General features: G+C 65.2%; 1 protein-coding gene across 5 annotated transcripts in view; it reads right to left on the bottom strand.

The window, feature by feature from the left end:
• The window catches only part of NFIC (nuclear factor I C), a 44,406-nt gene extending 26,836 nt beyond the window's left edge, over window positions 1-17,570 (bottom strand). For 2 of the 5 annotated variants that reach the window (XM_071451836.1, XM_071451838.1), the window contains exon 1: window positions 14,782-15,341. In XM_071451836.1, the coding sequence (XP_071307937.1) occupies window positions 14,782-14,811 (30 nt within the window). In that variant the 5' untranslated portion in view covers window positions 14,812-15,341. Of the gene's footprint in view, window positions 1-14,781; window positions 15,342-17,031 lie in introns of those variants that run through there. The other 3 variants (XM_071451839.1, XM_071451840.1, XM_071451837.1) reach the window with 2 other exon arrangements.
• Between the last annotated feature and the right edge of the window lie 682 nt (window positions 17,571-18,252).

Genomic DNA, 18,252 nt, shown 5'->3' with positions numbered 1-18,252 from the left:
GTCCAGCACAGATCCCATTAACCCTAAATCTGCTCCCCCAGCACAAACCCTGACAACAGCAAGCGTGAGTCCCTGGGTGTCCCCTGAACCAGTGACCCCTGCACAGACCCTGCTGTGACCTGGCACAGACATCCCAGTGCAGACCCCACTGTCCCTGAACCCAGCACAGACACCAGTAACTGCCAGCCCCAACCCCCAGCACAACCCCACTAATGCCCCAAAAGTCCCTGAACGCACAAATCCTTCCTCATGGGACAGACCCTGCCACCTCTGGGCCTGCCCCTCTCTGGACAAAGAGCTGTAGCCCCACAGGTGTCCCTGCCATGCCCAAAAAGGGACAGGGGACTGTCCCCTCACTGGGGAGCCCATTGTGCCCACAGGGACCCAAATCTGCAGGCAAACCCATCCTAACCCTGGGGACCCCTGCCCAGGGGACTCATCCTGCCAGAGGAACCCTCTTTGCCTGGAGGACCCGACTCTGCCTGGGGAACCTGTCCCCACCGGCTGCTCCCGGGGCCACCACAGGATCTGGTTCCCTCTTCCCTCCCCAGCAGCAGCCGCTAATTCAGTGCAGCTGGGCAAGGGCTGGGCATGTGTCTTAAATCAGGGAAGAAGGTCAAAGAAAAGTAAGACAGGAGCCGAAAAAAGCAGCAGTGAGTTCCAAAAACAATACTTGGCCGGGGCGGTGGGCGGCTGATCTTCCTTGGTGGCCGGTTATTCAGACGAGCCCGACAAATTGCTGCCATCCCCTGGCCCCGCCACCCTCCCCAGGCAGCCGGCGGCAGGGCTGGCCGCAGGGCCGGGGGGACACCGCGCCATTGTCCCCATCCCTGCTCTCCCGCTTGGGGAGTGCCACCCCGGGCACCCCTGCAGGGAAGCGCGGCCGGAACCAGGTTATCCGGGCTGGGCTGGGTGAGGCAGCACCCTCGGGTGCTGTGGGGGCCGGGGGCTGCTCTGCCTCGGCACGGCAGCAGTAAACCCCAGGTTCTGTGCCCCCCCCTCACCGTGCCGAGAATTTACAGTTCTCGCTTGGACCCACAACTGAGACCCTCCAAAAACCCTTCTGCGTGCAGAAGGCCCCGCAGCCCTCGGTGCCCCCGAAGCCGTGGCAGCCCCCCCGCCCTGGCCGGGATTAGGGCAGGCCGGGAGCTGCACCCAAAGCCAATCAGCCCCTCGCCAACTTTCCCTCCCGCCCGGCTTAACCCGCGCCGCGATGCCGCCGTTAAGCGGCTTTAGCAGGGCAGGCGAGGGCGGCTGGGGGGCATCAGGACACGCACAGGGAGACGAACGGCGGCTGCGGGGACACGCTAAAGGACGGGGGGACCGTCCCCACCGTGCGGGCAGCGAGCCCCGCAGCCGGGCACACCGTCCCGGCTGGCACCGGCCCGCTTCACACCGGATCCACTGGGGAAGGCAGAGGCAGGGATGCGCTGTCTGTCTGTCCGTCCCAGTCCCAGATTCCCACCGGGTTCCCCCAGCCCAGTAGCCCGAGCGCCGGCAAAAGACTGGTTAAGTGTTTCTCCTGCTGTTTTTCCTTTGCGGGGCTGGGAAGCAGAGACGTGCTGCAATACCCCAGACGAGGCTGCTCCCGGGGCATTTCCGGATGGGAATCTGGCAGCAGAGCCTGCGCTTGGGCCTCATCCAACCCAGGCTTGTAAAGCCCTGCAACCCAGGCAGGAGCACGCCTGCGCCGGGCGCTGCCGGCCCCGCTCCGGGCCCCCCTGCACCCCCTTTCCAGGGGCTGCAGGAGCGCTGGCTTCCCATGCCAGGTGCTGTGAGGGGAAACTGAGGCACGGGTCAAGTCCGGCTCTGTCTTGCGGTGGAGCGGGGAGAGGAAGGAGGGATACTCTGTGTGGAGCTGGGCATGCCATGGAGGATTAACTCCTCCGCAGCCCAGGGTTTGGCAGCGCCAGGGATTGGGAAGGGGCACAGCTGAGGCGCTGCCTCTCCCCGTGCTTCTGCCGCCGGCTCGGCAGCACCGGGGGACACTCCGGGGACAGGGGGGATGCTCCGTGCCACGCAGGGACATGGGCTGGCCACCCTCCGAGCATCCTCCGCTCCAGCGCCTTGTCCAAACAGGTCGGGCTCAGTGAAACAGCCTGAATTTTCCAATGAAAAAAAAAAAACCCCAACACGTTTCCTCAGGAAATTCCCGAGCAGTTTTCACGGGGGAGGCGCTGGGGTGAGGGGCGGAGGAGGAGGAGCGGGACGGGAGGGGTCAGACACCTCGGCAGTTGGTTTTGCTCTCCCACCAGCACGGCCTCGGCTGCGGGGAGGAGCGGGACGCTCCATCCGCACCGCGGGCAGGGAGCGACGCGGGACAGCCTCGCTGCGTGGCGGCCCTGCAGGGACCACACAGGGTTCTCCCCATGCAAGGATGCTCAGCCACCCCTCCAGCAGCCGCACGCCTCCGAACCGCTGCCGGCTCCCACGGCCGCCGCTCCTGCCAGGTCCCCGCGGCCCTGCGAGCCCGGGCAGGGGCTGGCAAGTCGGGCCCCCATGGGAAGCCTTGGCGTGGTGGCAGGGGGGGATGCGACTACAGAGGTTCCGGTAATCCTGAAAATCCCGGTACCTTAAAAGGGCACAGCGGGGACTTGCTTTCTCCTCACCAGAGCCCACAGATGCCCTTAGCACGGACCGGAGCCTCCGGTAGCCGCTTATAACTGTTCGCCGAAGCGGCCCTGGGTAATGAGTTAACCTGGTAATGAGACCTGTTGCCGAGACAGATGCAAATGATTGGGAAGTGCTCATTAGAGGGGATGGAAGGAGGCACTTAGGCCCTGAAAGGCACCCAGCCCTTCCCGGGGCCGCCCTGCACCCTATTAGAGCCCATTTTGCAATAATTGCTCCAGAGGAGGAAATCTATTTGGATTCATCATAAAGTATTTATTAACAAGAGCTTATTCATAATTTTTGCTGCTCGCCGGTGTGGCGCGGCCGGGCGTCCCGGCCTGCTCTGCATCGGAACGCGTTTCCCCGGCCCGGGAGAGAGAGAGAGCGGCAGCGCTGGGGCGGGGCAGCGAGGGGGCACGGGGGCACCTGGGGCTCCCGGGCAGGTACGAGCTGTGCGGGCCTTGCCTGTGCACACCCGGCCCCGTGGGCAGCACTTTGTTACAGCCACGTTCTCCCCTCGCTCCTGTCTGACCCAGCCCCTCACTTGCAAAACCCCTCCTGCAGCCCACGCCGGGGCACAGAGCCTCGGTGCCCAGGGCACCTGGCTGGCACCACCGGCACAGGTGGAGGTGAAGGCAGGACACTGTGCAGCCTCCTCGCAGTTTCTCTCTCCGGATCCTGCGGTTTATTTTCCCCCAGAGCCAAGAGCATCCCCCAGCCAACACCCACACACGGCTGGGGGCTGTGGGTGGGCTGGACTGTTCCCACTACGGGTTCTGGTGGAAGGGTGAGCACAAATGGAGCAGAGAGGGGCTCCCAACCCTCATTTACTGCCGCGATGCTCAGCCCCGCTCAGGATCAGCCCAGGAGCGGGGGGTGGGCTCGTACAGCCCCTGGTGCTCTGCACTCACCCCAGGAGCCGGGTGACCACGCACCCCTCACTGAGCCGCCCCGGGGTCCCCACACCTGGCGCTGCCCAAAACCGCCCGCCTGGCCTGTGAGCCCCCCGGAGCAGTCGGGTCCCGCCGCCCCCGGGCCGGGCCGGTGCCCACCTGCCCGCGCCTACGTGCCGGGGCGGGAGCGGTGCCGGCGCTCGCCCTCGCAGGTGCTGCGGCTGCGAGCGGGGGCGCGGGGAGCGCGCCGAGGCCGCGGGTCACAGGAGGCCGCGGCGGCACAGAACCTGACAGTTGCTTTGGAAAACATCAGGAAGAAAAGCAGCTCTCTTGGCAGCCCCGGGCTCCGGTGCCAGCGCTGCCTGGGCCCCCGCCAGCCAGCACAGCCCGCCCCGCAGACGGCAGCCGGGGGTGGCCCAGGTGGGATGGAGCCGGAGGGGGCTCACGGTACGTGCCCCGACACCGTGCCCAGCACCGCCTCTGGTCTGCCTGCGTGCACCCCCACCCCAGCAACAACTGGCACTGCCGGTCCCCGGGTTTCCTGAATGCGCCCCAAACTGGGGAGCAGCGTGCCCAGCATGCAGGGAGGGGTACGGATGCCCCAGGGATGTACCCGGTGGCAACACGGCTAGCACTGGGTGGTGGAGGGGCCAGGAGGGTTCTGCTAAGGGAGACTAGATAGTGTGAGAGCCTAAAGCCACTCGCTGCCTTCCTGGAGACTCACTTGGACTTCCCAGGTGCCTCAGTTTCCCCAGGTGCCGTCTCTGAGCGTCCCCTTTGGCGTTTGGGAGCCGACGGCTTAGCTACTTTCCCAGGGTGACCCCACCTGCCCCCAGGGTGAGGCGCTGCCTTTCCAAAAATAAGGAAACTGAGGCATGTCACCTGCCAGGCCAGCCCACAGAAGAGGCAGGATGCGACGGTGACTGCTGAGCTCTGGGAGAAGTCTGGAAGCAGCACTGGGGGACCCAGCCCATGGCCACGGAGATGTCCCCTCGTCCTGGGAAGCATCTCGTGGCCAGCAGCGCCAGAGCCACGTGGCTTCCCAGCCAAAACCCCCCCGGGGCTCCAAGGAAGGGAAATGTTTTATGGAACTGGAAGAAAAAAAGAGCTTTGCCAACGGGTCCTGGTGCTGCTGGCTCCTCCGCCCTGCCCTGCGTCAGCGCGGGGCCCTGGGGGTGCCCTGTCCCCCCATCCCTGCTCCTGGCACACGGTGGGGGCTGCAGTGTCCGAGACCCAGCGCTTTGCCCATCCCAGACCCCAGGGTCAGCCTGGGAGCTGCCAGGATGTGACCCGGGGATGGAATTTGTTCCCAGGAGCACAGAGGGAAACTGAGGCAGGAGATGTGTTGGGGCTGGCAGCACTCTGTTCACTCTGGGGAGGGGGCACCACCAGAAAGGGTCCCTCCAGCCCCCCATGCTGGGCCCAGGGCTCTGAGCCCGGCTTTAGCCCCTGACGCAGGAGGTTTTATTTCCCTCCCAACATATTTTTAGCCCTGCCTGCTTTGTCCTGGCCTTTCCGAGGGGGATTAATCGTGCACCATTAAAGGTGTGGGGGTGCAGAGAGGTGTCCCCAGCTCCCTCCTGGGGGTGCTGCTGGGGGGGTTGGTGCTGGGGGTATCTCTGCACCCCATGATGGGTAGTGCTGTGATGGGTTTGTGGGGCTCACTCTGCTGCAAATCCAATCCCTGGAGCAAGTCCGTGGTTAAAAATAGCCCTGGCCTTTTGCCACGGCATTGGCGACCTCGCAGGAGGATCGGCCACGCCGGCACCCTGGAGGTGAAGAGTTCATGGCCCCCCCACCGCCCCAGCGCCTTTGCTGTGCCATGGATGTGCCAAAGACTCAGCCCCTCCTCCAGCATCTCATCGGCTCCCTGGGTGCTCGGGACAACCTGCCAGGACCCTCCACAGAGAGAGGAGAAACTGAGACACGAGGTGGTGCCTGGAGATCAAAGGGGCCGGGCGTGTCCCCAGAGGGTCAGCTCCGAGCCTGGCCAGACCCTGCACGCCGAGCACTGAAGGACGGGACTGGTTCAACGGGGTGGAAGGGGAATGTTCATCTGCTTTCGGCAGCTCAGCAGAGCCTTCCTGGGCAGATTCAAAGGCTGAGCCCGGCTGGGTCCTATTTCGGGAGGGTTTTGGACGCCTCCCAAGTGACAGAAGTGGGTGGGGGCTGACCTGCACAAAGGGACTCTGTTCGGGACTGGGCTCGGCGGTGCCCGGCGCGGGGGCCGGTGGCTGTGGCCGGTATCCCCTTGGCCCCCCCGTGATGGGCCAGCAGCCCGGGCTGGGCAGGGGCGAGCGCCCTCCTCCCGTGCCGGGTGCCGGTGCCCACCTGGATGTAAACTGAGGCGCGGGGCGGGACTGCCCTTGCCTCGCGGGTGCTGCTGTAACCGCTAAGTGACACTGCCATACCGCGGAGACGGCCGTGCCAACCTGCCTCGTGACGTGGGCTCCAACAGCCACCCGCCCTGGGCTACTTGCCCAGGCTGGCCCCGAGCCATCCTCTAGGGGAGTCCAAGGTCCTGCCGTGGGGTCGGCGCTTTGGGAGCCAATCCCCCTGTCACAGCTCCACGAGGGAACAGGAAAAACCCTCGGACAGGCCGGATCCCAGCGGCTCCGCGCCACCACAGGGCACACTGGGGTACCAGCACCACTGGCCCTGGGACTGGGAGCCCTCCTGCATCACCTCACCTTGCCCCCGCTGGCCACCTCGGGGCCTGGGGGCTCCAGAGAGCTCCAGGGCCGCGGTGCCAGCACCGAGCCGAGCACATTGTCACCGTGCCTGCCAGCAGGGCTGTGAGTGCCCACGGGCACCGGCAGCAGAGACCTGGGATGGGGCCTGAGTCCTCACCAAGGTCATGCTGGGCAAGCTCCCGTCCCTGTCCCCACATGGGACACAGCAGTTGTGGCTCGGCCCCGGCTGCCGCTGGTGTCTCCTCTCTCCAACCAATTCCCCACCGCAAGGCGAGGAAGCTGCTGAGCGCGTCCCGGTTCCCTCCGGCGGTACCTCAGGATGCGATGCAGTCATCGTTAATGCATCTGGACTCATTTATGGGGATGAGAAAATGTTTCCAGGTTTCCCACAAAGTCCCATTAAGATCCCAGTCCCACTCTATTTTTAGTGCCCTCATCAACAACGCCTTTCCCAGCCACCCCGGCGCTCCGGAGCCCCATGGGGCTGGCGGGGGCACCCTGGGCACACACCTGCCTGGCTCTGTGGGGAGCTGAGCTGCACCCAGACCGGGCAAATGGAGGGGGCAAACCCTGGCCCTGCCCTCCTGACCCAGAAGCTTTGCACCCATGGGTGAACCTGGGGTTGGGGGTGCCCCAGCCTGGCATTTGCCTGGGAGCACAGAAAGAAAGAAACGCAGTGGGATGCAACAGGAAAAGCCACCCCAGGTCACAGCGTCGGCTGCAGGACCCCAGTCACCACGGAGGATGGAGAGCGGCTGGGTCTGAGCATCGCTGCAGGTGTAGGGTCACGCCCTGCAGCACCAGATTGTCACCTGGCGATGGCCAGTGGCTGTCCCAGCCAACCCGTCCCTCAGCAACCCCCGGCGCCCTGGCAGCGTCTCCTCCCAGGCAGCGGGTGCCCACAGGGCTCTCGGTGCAGCTGGCAAGGGCGCCTGGATCCTGCCCTCGGCGCTGCGCCCTCCCGGGCTATCTATAGCCATGACCTCAGCGGGAACCGGGGCAGGACCCGGCCGCGCATCGTCCCTTCTTGGCAGGGCCACCGCCTCAGCCCCCACCCGGCACAGAACTGCCGCCAAGCCGAGGCTTTTATCCCGTACGTTCGCTAATCCGGCGGGATTCGATGTCAGGGGCTGCCCACGGGAGGCTCACAAAGGCCGTTTCCAGGGGTGCCCAGCCAAGCGATGGAGAACGCCAGGCGGGAAGGGCAGACGGCGGTGCTGGGTGTCACCGCGTTGGGTGACAGGCTCTGACCCCGGGGCTGGACGGGAGGGAATGTGTGTGACCCGCCCGCGAAGAGGTCGAGCAGGGGACGTCCTTGCGTAGGCAGGGGTGACATGAGGACACCCCGCAGCTGCGCCCCGCAGGCGTCGGGGTCACAGCCACCCGCAGAGCCGGGGGTCGTGGGGAGGACCTGCTCGCTCTGCGCCGGCTGCCCCGGGGGAAGCGGGAAAGGGGTGGCCCAGAGGAGGGGAAATTCCCCAGCTTTTTTCTCCAACAAACTCCTTGGCTTGTGCAATTAGAGAAATTTGTTTAACAAACTCCCGGGGGAGCGGAGCGGGAAGGTGGGGTGGCGCGCGGCCAGGGCGCTGCTCACACAGGCCCGCGCCCTCCCCGCCTGCGCCTTTGATCAGCAGCGCACGGCGCAGGGGGACGGGAGCCCTTTCCCGATGTGCCACGGAAATGCCCCGGACCCTGCGGACACGCTGCCCGCGGCAACCCTTTGCCACGTGTCCCCTCAGCTGCTGCCTCGCAGCCCCCTCCGCTCGTCACCCCCATTGCCATCTCCCTCGGGCTCGCCGGGGTGGCACGACCCTGGCACCGTGCCACGCTCAGCCTCCAAGCTCGCGGCCGCAGGTGCGCACACGTGTGCGCCCCGCTGTGCCCGCGCCCAGCGCAGGCTCCGGGCGCGCACCCGCCCGCTCGCTCCCGCTCTCTTTCTCATGCGATGCCATTTCCATCAAAAACTCTTTACTCGGCACTTTTCCCCTCATTGGTATTCACGCCGCGCTCTCGCTGTCCTGGCGCACAGGTTACTAAAGGAGATTTTGCGGCGCAGCGTGGCGGGGGTCACATTTCAGCCTGCGCCGTCTCGCTTTCCCAAATCGCTGGGCAGCAGCCAGGGACGGCGGGAGGGGGTGCAGGATCCGGCACATCACAGCTCCCGCCAGGCAACCGTGGGACCGAGCGGCCTCGTCGCCTGTGGCAGCGGGGCGAGGCGGGCTGGCGGCGGCGGCTCTGCAGCACACAGTGATGGGTGGCTCCCTGGGGACAGCCAGCAGGTCACCGGCGCTCGCCGTCCTCCCGGCAGCCCCACGTGCCTGTGCAATGTGGGAGCACCTGGAAAAGGGGGTCTGAGCAGAGAGGGGGGCACGCATTTGGCGTTGCCATGACTCATCAGCACCCAGATGAGCCCTGGGTGACATCCACAGTGAGACTGTACCCCCAGAATGACATCCTGGGTGTGGGGGGAGCAGTGGTGCCTCTCTTTTTTAGGGCTGGTTTGGAGAAAGGGGAAATGTCTGGGTGGAAAATCAACATTTCTCTCGTATGGGGTTTTTTTTTTTCCTTTGAAAGCAAAAATATTTCTTGGTTTTTCGTGATCAGAAACATGTTGGGGGTTTTTTTGGACAACAGCCGGTCAAATACCATTTCCCCGTGAAGGGAATGCAGGGGCCCTTTGCAAGGAGAGCGAAAACCTTCTTAAAAAACAAAGTAAAACCCTCAGTTTAAAAAAAAAATCCACCCGGCTATGGACTTGAATAAGCTCCCAGGGAAGAGGGGTCAGCAGGAGGGCTGGATCCCGGCGTTCCCGTGCCAGGCAGTGCTGCTGGAGTGGTGCTGGTGGTGGGGAGGGCAACGTCCACGGCAGGCAGCCCAAAGCTCAGACCTGGGGATTTCACCCAAAACGCTGCCCAGCGCTGGCTGCCGGCCGGGGAAGGAGGATTAATGCGCTTTTAGAGCAGTGGTGAGTTAACGGAGAAATCAATCCTTGGCAGTGGCTGGCCCCAGGTCCCCCAGCGCGTGAGCGCTGCCGCACCTGAGCCACGGGATCCTTTCCCAGCTCCTCTCCAGGACTTGGGAAGCTCCGGGTCTTGGCGGCCGGCGCAGGGCGCTGGGTCCCGGCCAAGCTGGCACAGAGCGCCCGGCCGCGGGGGATGCCTGCCCAGGGCCGACGTGACGGACGGCGAGCTCAGCCGCCCGCCCGGGTGCGAGCCAGGCCCGGGATGCCCGGGGGTACCCTGTGCATCCCCTCCCTGCAGCTGGCACGTCCCAGGGGTCTGCATACCCCCCTCGAGGGTGAGATCTCAGAGTGTCTGGCTGCCAGGGCAGGGAGGGAGGCTGAGCTCAGGCTTTTGCCTGCACCAATTTGTGCAGGCAATCCAAAAGCATCTTGGTACCGAAAATCCATGAGGATTTGGTGCTGGGTGAAGCTTTGCCCCACTCAGACTCAGCCCCAGCAGCAGCCCTCAGCCATGCCGCGTGGACGTCACCAGTGATGCCACATGATCCTGGCAGGGCTCGGCACCCACTGATGCCCTGGCTGCTCCCATCGCCTTCACCACCCTGCCTCGACCTGCCCGGCACACCCCAAGGTGCTGTGGGAGAAATCCTCTCCTCATGGGTCCCTGAGGAGCACATCCCCAGCACCCCAGGGCCCTGCCTGCACTTCCCAGCTTGGGTGCAAGGACTGCTGGGGACAGCAGCCCCCCCAGCCCCTCCCACAGGCAGCCAGCCCCCTCGGAGATGCTCTGTGCTGGCACTGCCATCCCTGCGCCGAGGAGCCACAGCACGGCCGGGGGTGGCAGGCAGCGTGCCAGCTTCACAGGGAGGGATTTTATCTCCCCAACAAGTCTCCTTTTTCCTCTCCAGTGAGGGACTCTGGGGATGCTCCCCACCACCGTCCCCATCCCCATCCTGCCACCAAGGGCTTGGCTTGTGGCTAGAACAGGTGCAGGCACAACGACAGTGATGGGGGGAAAATGGGCACCCCTTGGGCTGCAGGGATGTGTCCAGGGGCCAGGCACTGGGATGGCTGGCACAGGCACCATCGGGCAAGGAAGGTGGGTGAGCAGACAGGGCAAGCTGTCCCTGTCCCTGGGGCCATTCCCAGAGAGCCCTGCCTGGCAGGGACCTGCCTCCACCACCTCCAAAGACAGGACACACAGACCCTCCCTTTCCCCGGGAGAACCAAATCCCTATTCAGGCCCTCCCCACCATGCCCAGCCCGGGGTCGGGACAGATCCCTTGGTGCCACCGTGGCAGCTCTCCCCCAGGCCCCTGAGCTCCCCTTTCCAGGGCTGCCCAGGCTCCTCGGGGAGCCGCCTTTCTCTCTCTTTGCTGTGCCCTGATAAGGGCTAGCTGGGCCAGCCCATGCCATGGTTCCTCTGCCCAGCGAGCCTTGCCACGCCAGCACTGCCTTGGCCACACCGTCCCTTCCACCCCTGCAAGGGGGGAACACCGCCGGGTCCAAACAGGATCAGGCTGCTGGCATCCATGCCCAGCCCTGCCAGGCTCAGGGGAATAGGAAAGGGAGCTATTGCCAGTTGCTCCAAGAGCTCCGGGCAGGGCTCTGGGCTCTGGCAGCTGGGCTTTGTTCAGCAGTCTGCAAAGGCGTGCGCACACCCGCAGCGCTGGGCACGCGCTGGGATCGCTCCCTGCCCCGGCACAGAGGGAACTGTGGGCATGAGGGGCCTGAAGCACGGTCAGGGAGGGAACCGTGGGCAGGGCGAAGCTGCCCAGGGAAGGGAGAAATCGGCAGGTACCTGGAAAAAGGGCGGCTGATTTACTGCACGAGGCCCCAGACAAGTTCAAGGTGATGAGGGGGAGAGCGGCACAGCGTGAGCGCCGGCCAGCAGCCCCTCACGCAGCTGCCTTTATCCCCTCCCTGCCCGTGTGCCCTCCGACCCAGCATCAGAAACCCCCCTGAACACAGGAGCTATTTTTCCCGGGTGAGGATTTAAGCTGGGATCGGGCAGGAGCAGCGGGGCAGGGCTCGCCAGGGCAGGCGGGCACGGCGGGCGCCGCGGGGAAAGCGAGGATCTCCCGAAGGTTGCATTTAAAGAACAGCCTCATTGTTTTTCCCAAACAATACTCAGCAGATGGGAGAATTGAAAGTGTGTTGCAACCTTCCCTCTCTTCCCCCGCCATGCCCGGCTTGCTGCTCCCATCCTTTGGCAGCCGATCTGAGCTCCCGGCTGGAAACCAGTTCTCCGGAGCTACTGGTGGAGGGGGTGAGCACCGGTGCTGAAAAGCCCCGGCGCTTTCGGGAAGGGGGCTTGCCAAAGGATGCCCCACGAGATGTGCCCAGCAGGCAGCTCCCTGCCCCAGCCACATGCCTGCAGCAGTGGTAGCAGCCCAGGGATGTGTGGAGCCCAGCCGTGGCCGGGGAGAGGTGGGATCCCCTCGGATGCCTGGAGATGTGGCTGTGACCGTGCCACGTGGCTGCAATGCTTCTGGCAGCCCAGCTCCACCCCCCAGGCCCGGAGCTGTGCCCGTTTGCTGATACCAAGGTTTGTGCCAGGCCAGCTTAGCCAGGTACTCCCCGGTGCCCCTCAGATCCCGAGCCACTGACTGTGGCACACACGGGGGTCCGTGCCTGGGCACTGGCTCTCGGTCAGGCAGTGCGGGTGCATCGCCTCTGCCATCCCAAAATCAGCTCTGCACCCCTGGCATGGAGCCTGGCAGAGGGAAGAGTCTGACCAGACCCTGCTGGGATGCCCAGCTTCCAACATTGTGGCGGCCTTGGAGGACGGCGCCCATCTCACTTCATTCCCATCCTTCAGGAACCAGGGTGGGGAGCTGGGGGTGTGCTGGGGGCACTGCCAGGTACCAGGCATGAGCCAGAGGTGTAGGAGCATCGCCAGTCATAAAATTCGCAATAATCCCCCACAAGAAGTATCCCAAATGTCCCCCAGTGCGGATCCAGGAGCCAAGGATAACTGTTACCACTTTGGAAATCCCTTTGGCTTCTCGGGAGCAGCTCCCAGGGGACACACGTGCAGGTCCCTGGCAGGTGCTCAGCCCCGGGGTTATTTTGGGGCCTGGGCAGCCGGACACCCCCGGCCCCCGCCCCGCTCCCCGTGGGCAGGGTGAGGCCTCGTGCGTGGCGGCGGTTCCGGCGCTGCTTCCCTGCTAATCTCGGCAGTTCCCTCTTGGCTTCCCGGCCTGGCCCCGAGCAGGGACAGAGGTGAGCTGCGGAAGCGGGAGGAAGTCCCCAAGCAGGGACACAGAGCTGGGAGGGCACAGAGCCACCCCCCAGCCTGACGGGAGCTACGGCCGAGGCCGCGGCCAGGAGCGTGTCCCGGGCTATCAGCCCTTTGCCAGGGCTATTTTGGTGCCGCTGGGCTCCCCAGCTCGGGCCCGTTCCGGCCGGGAATGTCGCCTGCAGGGTCCCGCGGTGCCAGGGCCGTGCCGGGCTCCAGGGGCTGGCGGTGCTGCTGGCGGGGAGATGCGCAAAGGCCAAGGCAGGGCGGCTCCCGCGCACGTTCCAATGTATCCACATCACCATCCGCAGCTCCCGAGCCCGGGCGAGCCTGCCCGCCGCGCGGGTGGGATGGGAACGGGAACGGGAATGGCTGGGCTGGAGCTGGGGACGAGGGCTGGCCCCAGCCGAGCCGGGCTCGATCGGAGCTGAGCCTGTGTCGGGCTGAGGGGGAGGACACCGGAGCCTGCCCCGTGCCCGGGCAGTGGGAAAAACCAGGTCCCCTCCGCCGGCCAGAGGAGAGCTGGGAACAGCGCGGGTTTGTGAGGAGAAAGGCTCCGGCCGGCCCCGGCCCGGCCAGCGACCGCACGGCTTCCCACACCACACCAGCACTGTGAGCTGGCAACAACGGGCGCTGCCAACCCAGCACCAGCTGGAGACTCGGAGGGTTGGGACCCCTGAGAGGGATGGAGTCAGGGTGGGAAAGGCGGGATGGCTGGGAAAGGAAAAAAAAAGAAACAAAAAAAATGGGAAGAAAAAAAAAAAAAAGAAAAGAGAAAAAGCAAGCAAGAAAGCAAGCAAGAAAGAAAAAGAGCAAGAGAAAAATTAAAAAGAAAAATTAGAAGGTAAAAAAAGAAAAAGTACAAATAAAAAATAGAAAGAGAAAAAGAGAAAGAAAGAAAAAGAGTAAAAAAAAAAAAAAAAGAAGAAAAGAGAAAGGAAGAAAGAGAAGTAAATAAGCCAGATTGAGGTGTGACCCTTGCCAAGTCAACCACACAACAGGGAGCACCACCTCAGGGTCATCTGAGCAGCCCTGGCACTGCCCACCCTGGCCGTGTCCTCACCAGCCTCACGCTGCGGCCGGGGGGAGCCGGGACCGGACCCCGCGCTGCCCCCGCACCCCAGCGGGCCACGAGGGGACCCCCGGACCCCCACGGACCCCCCGGACCCCCGTGGGCAGCGCAGCCCGAGCTCCGAGGCAGCCCCGCAGCCCCGTGCCGAGGGAGGGGGGCTGGCAGGGCAGGGCAGGGCAGGGCAGGGCTGGGCTGGGGGTCCTGCAGCAGCAGCCCCCCCTCTCCTGCCCTCCCCCCCAGAGCAGAGCCCGGGGGGGCAGCACGAGGCCGGGCCCCGAGCGGGCAGCGGCCGCCAGCAGGGAACAGGTTACGAGGCAGAGAAAGCTGCCTGCTCAATAATTAAATAAATACCAGCGATCAATAAGCACGATGCAAAGGCAGAGCCGCAGTGGTCGCGCCGTGGACAGGGGGGGTTCCTGGGTGTCCCCCCCACTCCTGGGGGGCTGCAGGGACGCCCCGCTCGGAGGCACCGCGGGCCCAGCGCGGCCGCCCTGCCGCGTGCCACCGGACCCCGGCGTGGCCTGGGGTGACATCAGCGTCCCCACGCACGGCCGGGGCTGCCCCTCGCCACCCCGACGGGGGCTGGCATCGCCCCTCGCCTGGCACAGCGCGGGGTGCCCCCACATCCTGCCGTGCCCGGCCCCCTGCCCTGGCGGCGCAGCGTGGCACGGCCGGGCGCGCGTTGGCCCAAAGTCGGAGGGTTCTGCACGAAACGCCCGTGCCCCCCCCACCCCCTGCACCCCACCATGTGCAGCCAGGCTGGGGGGAGGGAAGGAAAAAGTTTCACGCTACGCAAGAGGCGGCACGGCCGAGCCCGAGGCTGCAGCCCCGACCCCCCCCGGGCTCCCCGAGCCCACCGGGGACCCCCCGCACCCCACGGAGCCCCCCCTGGCCCCCAGAGCCGGCGGCTTCCCCGCACCACCCACCTCTGGGTGCAGCGACCAAAAAATAAAACCCAAACCACAACGCAATCTTCCAACCCCCCCACGCCCCAAGTGAAAGTGAAGGCTGAAAAAACCCAAAAAGCACCAGAAACACCATAAAAAAAAACTGCAAAAGGCGAGGGAGGGGGACAGGAGGGGAACGCGGCTCCTCTGAGCAGCCCTGCACGGCCCCAACCCGCCTTTCTCTGTTATGATTATTTTTAGGGAGGGAGGTGTTGCATTTTCTTGGGTTTTCTTTTTTTTTTTTTCTTTTTTCTTTCTTTTTTTTTTTTTTTTTCTTTTTGTATTGCAACTGCTAAAGTCTGTTGCGGCGAAAGGAGCAAATTCGGGGGGGGGGGGGGACGCGGGGGGGGTCCCGGTTACCTGGGTCAGGCAGAGAGGAGACGAATACATCCCGAGCCGTGCTGGGAAAGTGCCTAATTGCAGGGCTGAGACTCGAGGCGTAAAAGTTACTGAGTCATTTCGGAGGCTGGAGCAGTCCGGGCGTTTTTTCTCTCTCTCTCCTCCGGAGCGGCTCTGCGGGGCCCGGGGGGGGGCAGCCGGGCACGGGGGGGCGGCCCCGCGGGAGGGGGGGCCGAGGAGGAAATAAAAAGATTCCAACTTCCACCCCCCGCCAAAAAAACTAAAAAAAAAAAAAAAAAAAAAAGAAACCAAACCAAAACAAACCAACCCTTAAAAAAAATTAAAAATAAAAAGCAAAATTATCCCCCCCCCCACTTTGAAAATAAAGCGCTTTTTTGTTGTTGTTGTTTGTTTGGGGTTTTGGGGGGGCGGTTTAAAGAGGCAGGAGGGTCATCCTCGCCCCGGGGGGGGGTCGGGGGTCCGCACCCAGCCTGCAGGCACGGGCGGCGGGGAAGTTAGAAGGGAAGCGGCTCCATCCGAGACCCAGGCAGCGGAGAGAGAGAGGAAAGAAAGAATGAGAAAATGAAAAAAAAAAAAAAAAAAAGACAAAAAAAAAAAAAGAGCGAGGAATGAAGTGACGTTATGAAAAAAGCCCATCCCAAAATATTACATCCCATTTAAAGATGTAGGAACCCCCTTTGGCTCGCAGGGCCGAGGCGCTGCGGGGCAGGGGGGGCGGGGGAGGGACGGGGCCCCCGCGGACGGCGAATCCCCCCCTCGGCCCGGCGCGGAGCGCGCCCGCCTTTGCTTGTTTTGGGGGTTTTTATTTTTTAATTTTTTTTTTTAAACTAAACGGAGCCAATCCGGCGATGGGAGAGAAAAAACCCTGCAGATTCATGTGCAACTTCTGAGCAGCGGCCCCGGCGCGGGGGGGTGGTGGTGCTGGTGTTACTCCCCGCACCCAGCCCCGGTGCGGGGGGGCCGCCCCGCGCTGCCCCCGCCGCATCCCGCTCATCCCACGGAGACGCTTTTCCCCCCCCGTCCGTGTTATTTAACCACCGGCAGCATCACGGAGCCACGGGGGAAGAAAGCGCCACGGGCAGCCCCGCTTCTCCCCCCGCGTCCCGGGGAGCCCCGCAACCCCCCCCGCACAAAGAGAGCGGGAGGTGAAAAGAGCGGAGCCTGCGCCCGGCAAACTCCAAAGCGCAAGTTCTCGCTCCGCAACCCCCCGGCCCCGGCCGATCGCGGGCGCTAATGACGCTAATTAGAGAGCGCGCGGGGAGCGCCACGGGCGGAACACAAAGGGGATCCCCGGGCACCTCCCGGCCCGGGGGGGCCGCGCCCCGCTCCCCTCCCGCACCGGGGGTCGCCCGGCCCTTCAGGGACCCTGACCCGCAGCGCGGCCGCTCCTGGCGCGGGGCCGCGGCTCCAGCGCTGCTTCTTTCCCCCCCAAAATAAGAAAACCGCTTTTTTTGGCTTTTTTTTTTTTTTTTTTCCCCTCTGCGGGGATGAGCTCCCGCAGCGCCTCTTCCCGCACAACTAATTTGCACTCTCAACTTCTGCCGACCCCCACGGCCCATCCCGGCCCGGGGTTGGGGTTCGCCCCGCACCCTCCCCCCACAGGGACATCCCCGTCCCCGCGGGATGCGGCGGCTCCGCGCAAACTTGGCCGGGCGGGCCCGGTCGCCGCATCCTCCCGGGGCGGCTCGGGCCGCGCCGCCGCGCTCCCCCCGTGGCCTGGCAGGAGGAGAAGCGGGAGAATCCCCGCACAGCGGGGCCGGGGGCAATGTTTTTATTCTCACACCGAGCACGGTGATTCCCTTCTCCCACCCCAGTACGGGCAGGGCGGCCCCGCGCAGCGCGGACTTGAGCGCGACCCTCCCGGGCGTCACTTCCAAGTTCAAGTCGGTGCGGCTGGCGGCCTCTCCGCCCCTTTTTTAGCGGCCATTTTCAGCTCCATCCAGTCCTCCGCTGGCTGCGGAGCTCCCCCCGCGCCGCGCCGCGACCTCCCCGCCGGGCGGCTCCCGCCGCCGCCTCCGCCCCCCGGTACCGCGGGGCGGGTGGGCAGGGGGAGGAGAGACGGCGGCAGCTCCCCCCGCCCGCCCCCGCCGCCCCGCTCCCCCCCGCCCCGACACCGTATTAAACTCGCCCCGCCGCCCCCTCCCCGGCAGCAACTTTTGCTCGTGGGGGCACCCGCAAACACACGCACACGGGGGGGTGAAGGGGAGAGGGGGGAAGTAGAAGAGAAAACGAAAGTGTCATGGGACCTACCATCGCCAAGTGCAATTAACGGGCTCCAAGTTGCTGCGAAGCGCAAAGCAAAGAGGATGGATGGGCTGGTTTGGGATTTTGGTCTAAAACGTGTGTTTTCCACCGCGCCGAAGGAGGAGGAAAAAAAAACCGCTGCCCCGCGAAAGAATTAAAAAATTAAAACCCCAATAATAATAATAATAATAATAATAATAACAATGATGGCAATTATAGTAAAAGTCCTCCGAGGCCAGCGGCACGGCACAGTGTCCCCCGCGGGCGGTCACCCTCGCTCCGGCTCCGTGGCGCTGCCGGGGGCCATGCTCCGGCCGGGGGGCCGGGCTGCGGGCGGGGGGCGCGGGGCGGCGGTGACGGGCGGCGGGAGCGCGGAGCCCGCGCCCGGCCCGGCCTTGTGCGCTGCGGGGGTGGCGGGGCTGGGGGATGGCGAGGGGGGTGCGATGGGTATTTTTGGAAGGCAAGCAAAAAAAAAAAAAAAATTTTTTTTTCTAAAAATTAAAAAAAAAAAAAAATTTAAAAAAATTAAAAATAAAGCCCGGGAGCGGGGCGGGCGGGCGGCGCCTACGGCAGAGCAGCGCGGGCATCCCCCCCGCGCCCCCCCGGCGCAGCCCCACTCCGGCCGGGCACGGCTCCTCCTCGCAGCCCGCAGCGCCCCGGCCCCATCGCCGCCGCCCCCGCCTCCTCCTCCTCCTCTGCCTCCTCCCCTCGCCCGGGGCACCGGCGGCGTTGCGGCGGGGACGCTCCCGGTGCGGGGGCGGGGAGGGAGGAGGAGGAGGAGGAGGGAGAGAAGGAGGTGGAGGAGGAGGAGGAAGGCTCCGGCCCCGCTCGCCCGGCAGCGCGACGGCGGCCCCCGGATGGTGCGGGTAGGTGGCGGGGGCTGCGGCGCGGCCCCCCCGGGCCCGGCTGGCTGCGGGGCCGCCCCTCCGGCCCTGCCCGGCGCGGGGGAGGCGGGGGGGGGCGCGGCCCCGGTGCGGAGCTACCGCAGCGCGGGGAGGAGCCGCGGGCAGCGCTGGGCCCACCGCCCGCCCCCGCCCCGGGCATCCCCCGGGCACCCCCGGCCCCGCTCGGCCCGGGCCGCCCGCTCCCAGCGCGGGCATTCCCCGGGCACGGCCCCGGCTCCGCGCCGCGGACGCTCGCCCTCGCCCTCACCCCGGCACACGGACACCCCCCGTTCCACGGACACAGCTCTGCACCCCCGGTGCGGACACCCCCGGTCACTCCACG

Source organism: Agelaius tricolor, unplaced genomic scaffold, assembly GCF_023055355.1.
Source record: "Agelaius tricolor isolate 1412-34295 unplaced genomic scaffold, bAgeTri1.0.p SCAF_33, whole genome shotgun sequence".
In the NCBI taxonomy this organism is placed as follows: domain Eukaryota; kingdom Metazoa; phylum Chordata; class Aves; order Passeriformes; family Icteridae; genus Agelaius; species Agelaius tricolor.
This window is presented reverse-complemented; position numbering and strand designations above follow the sequence as displayed.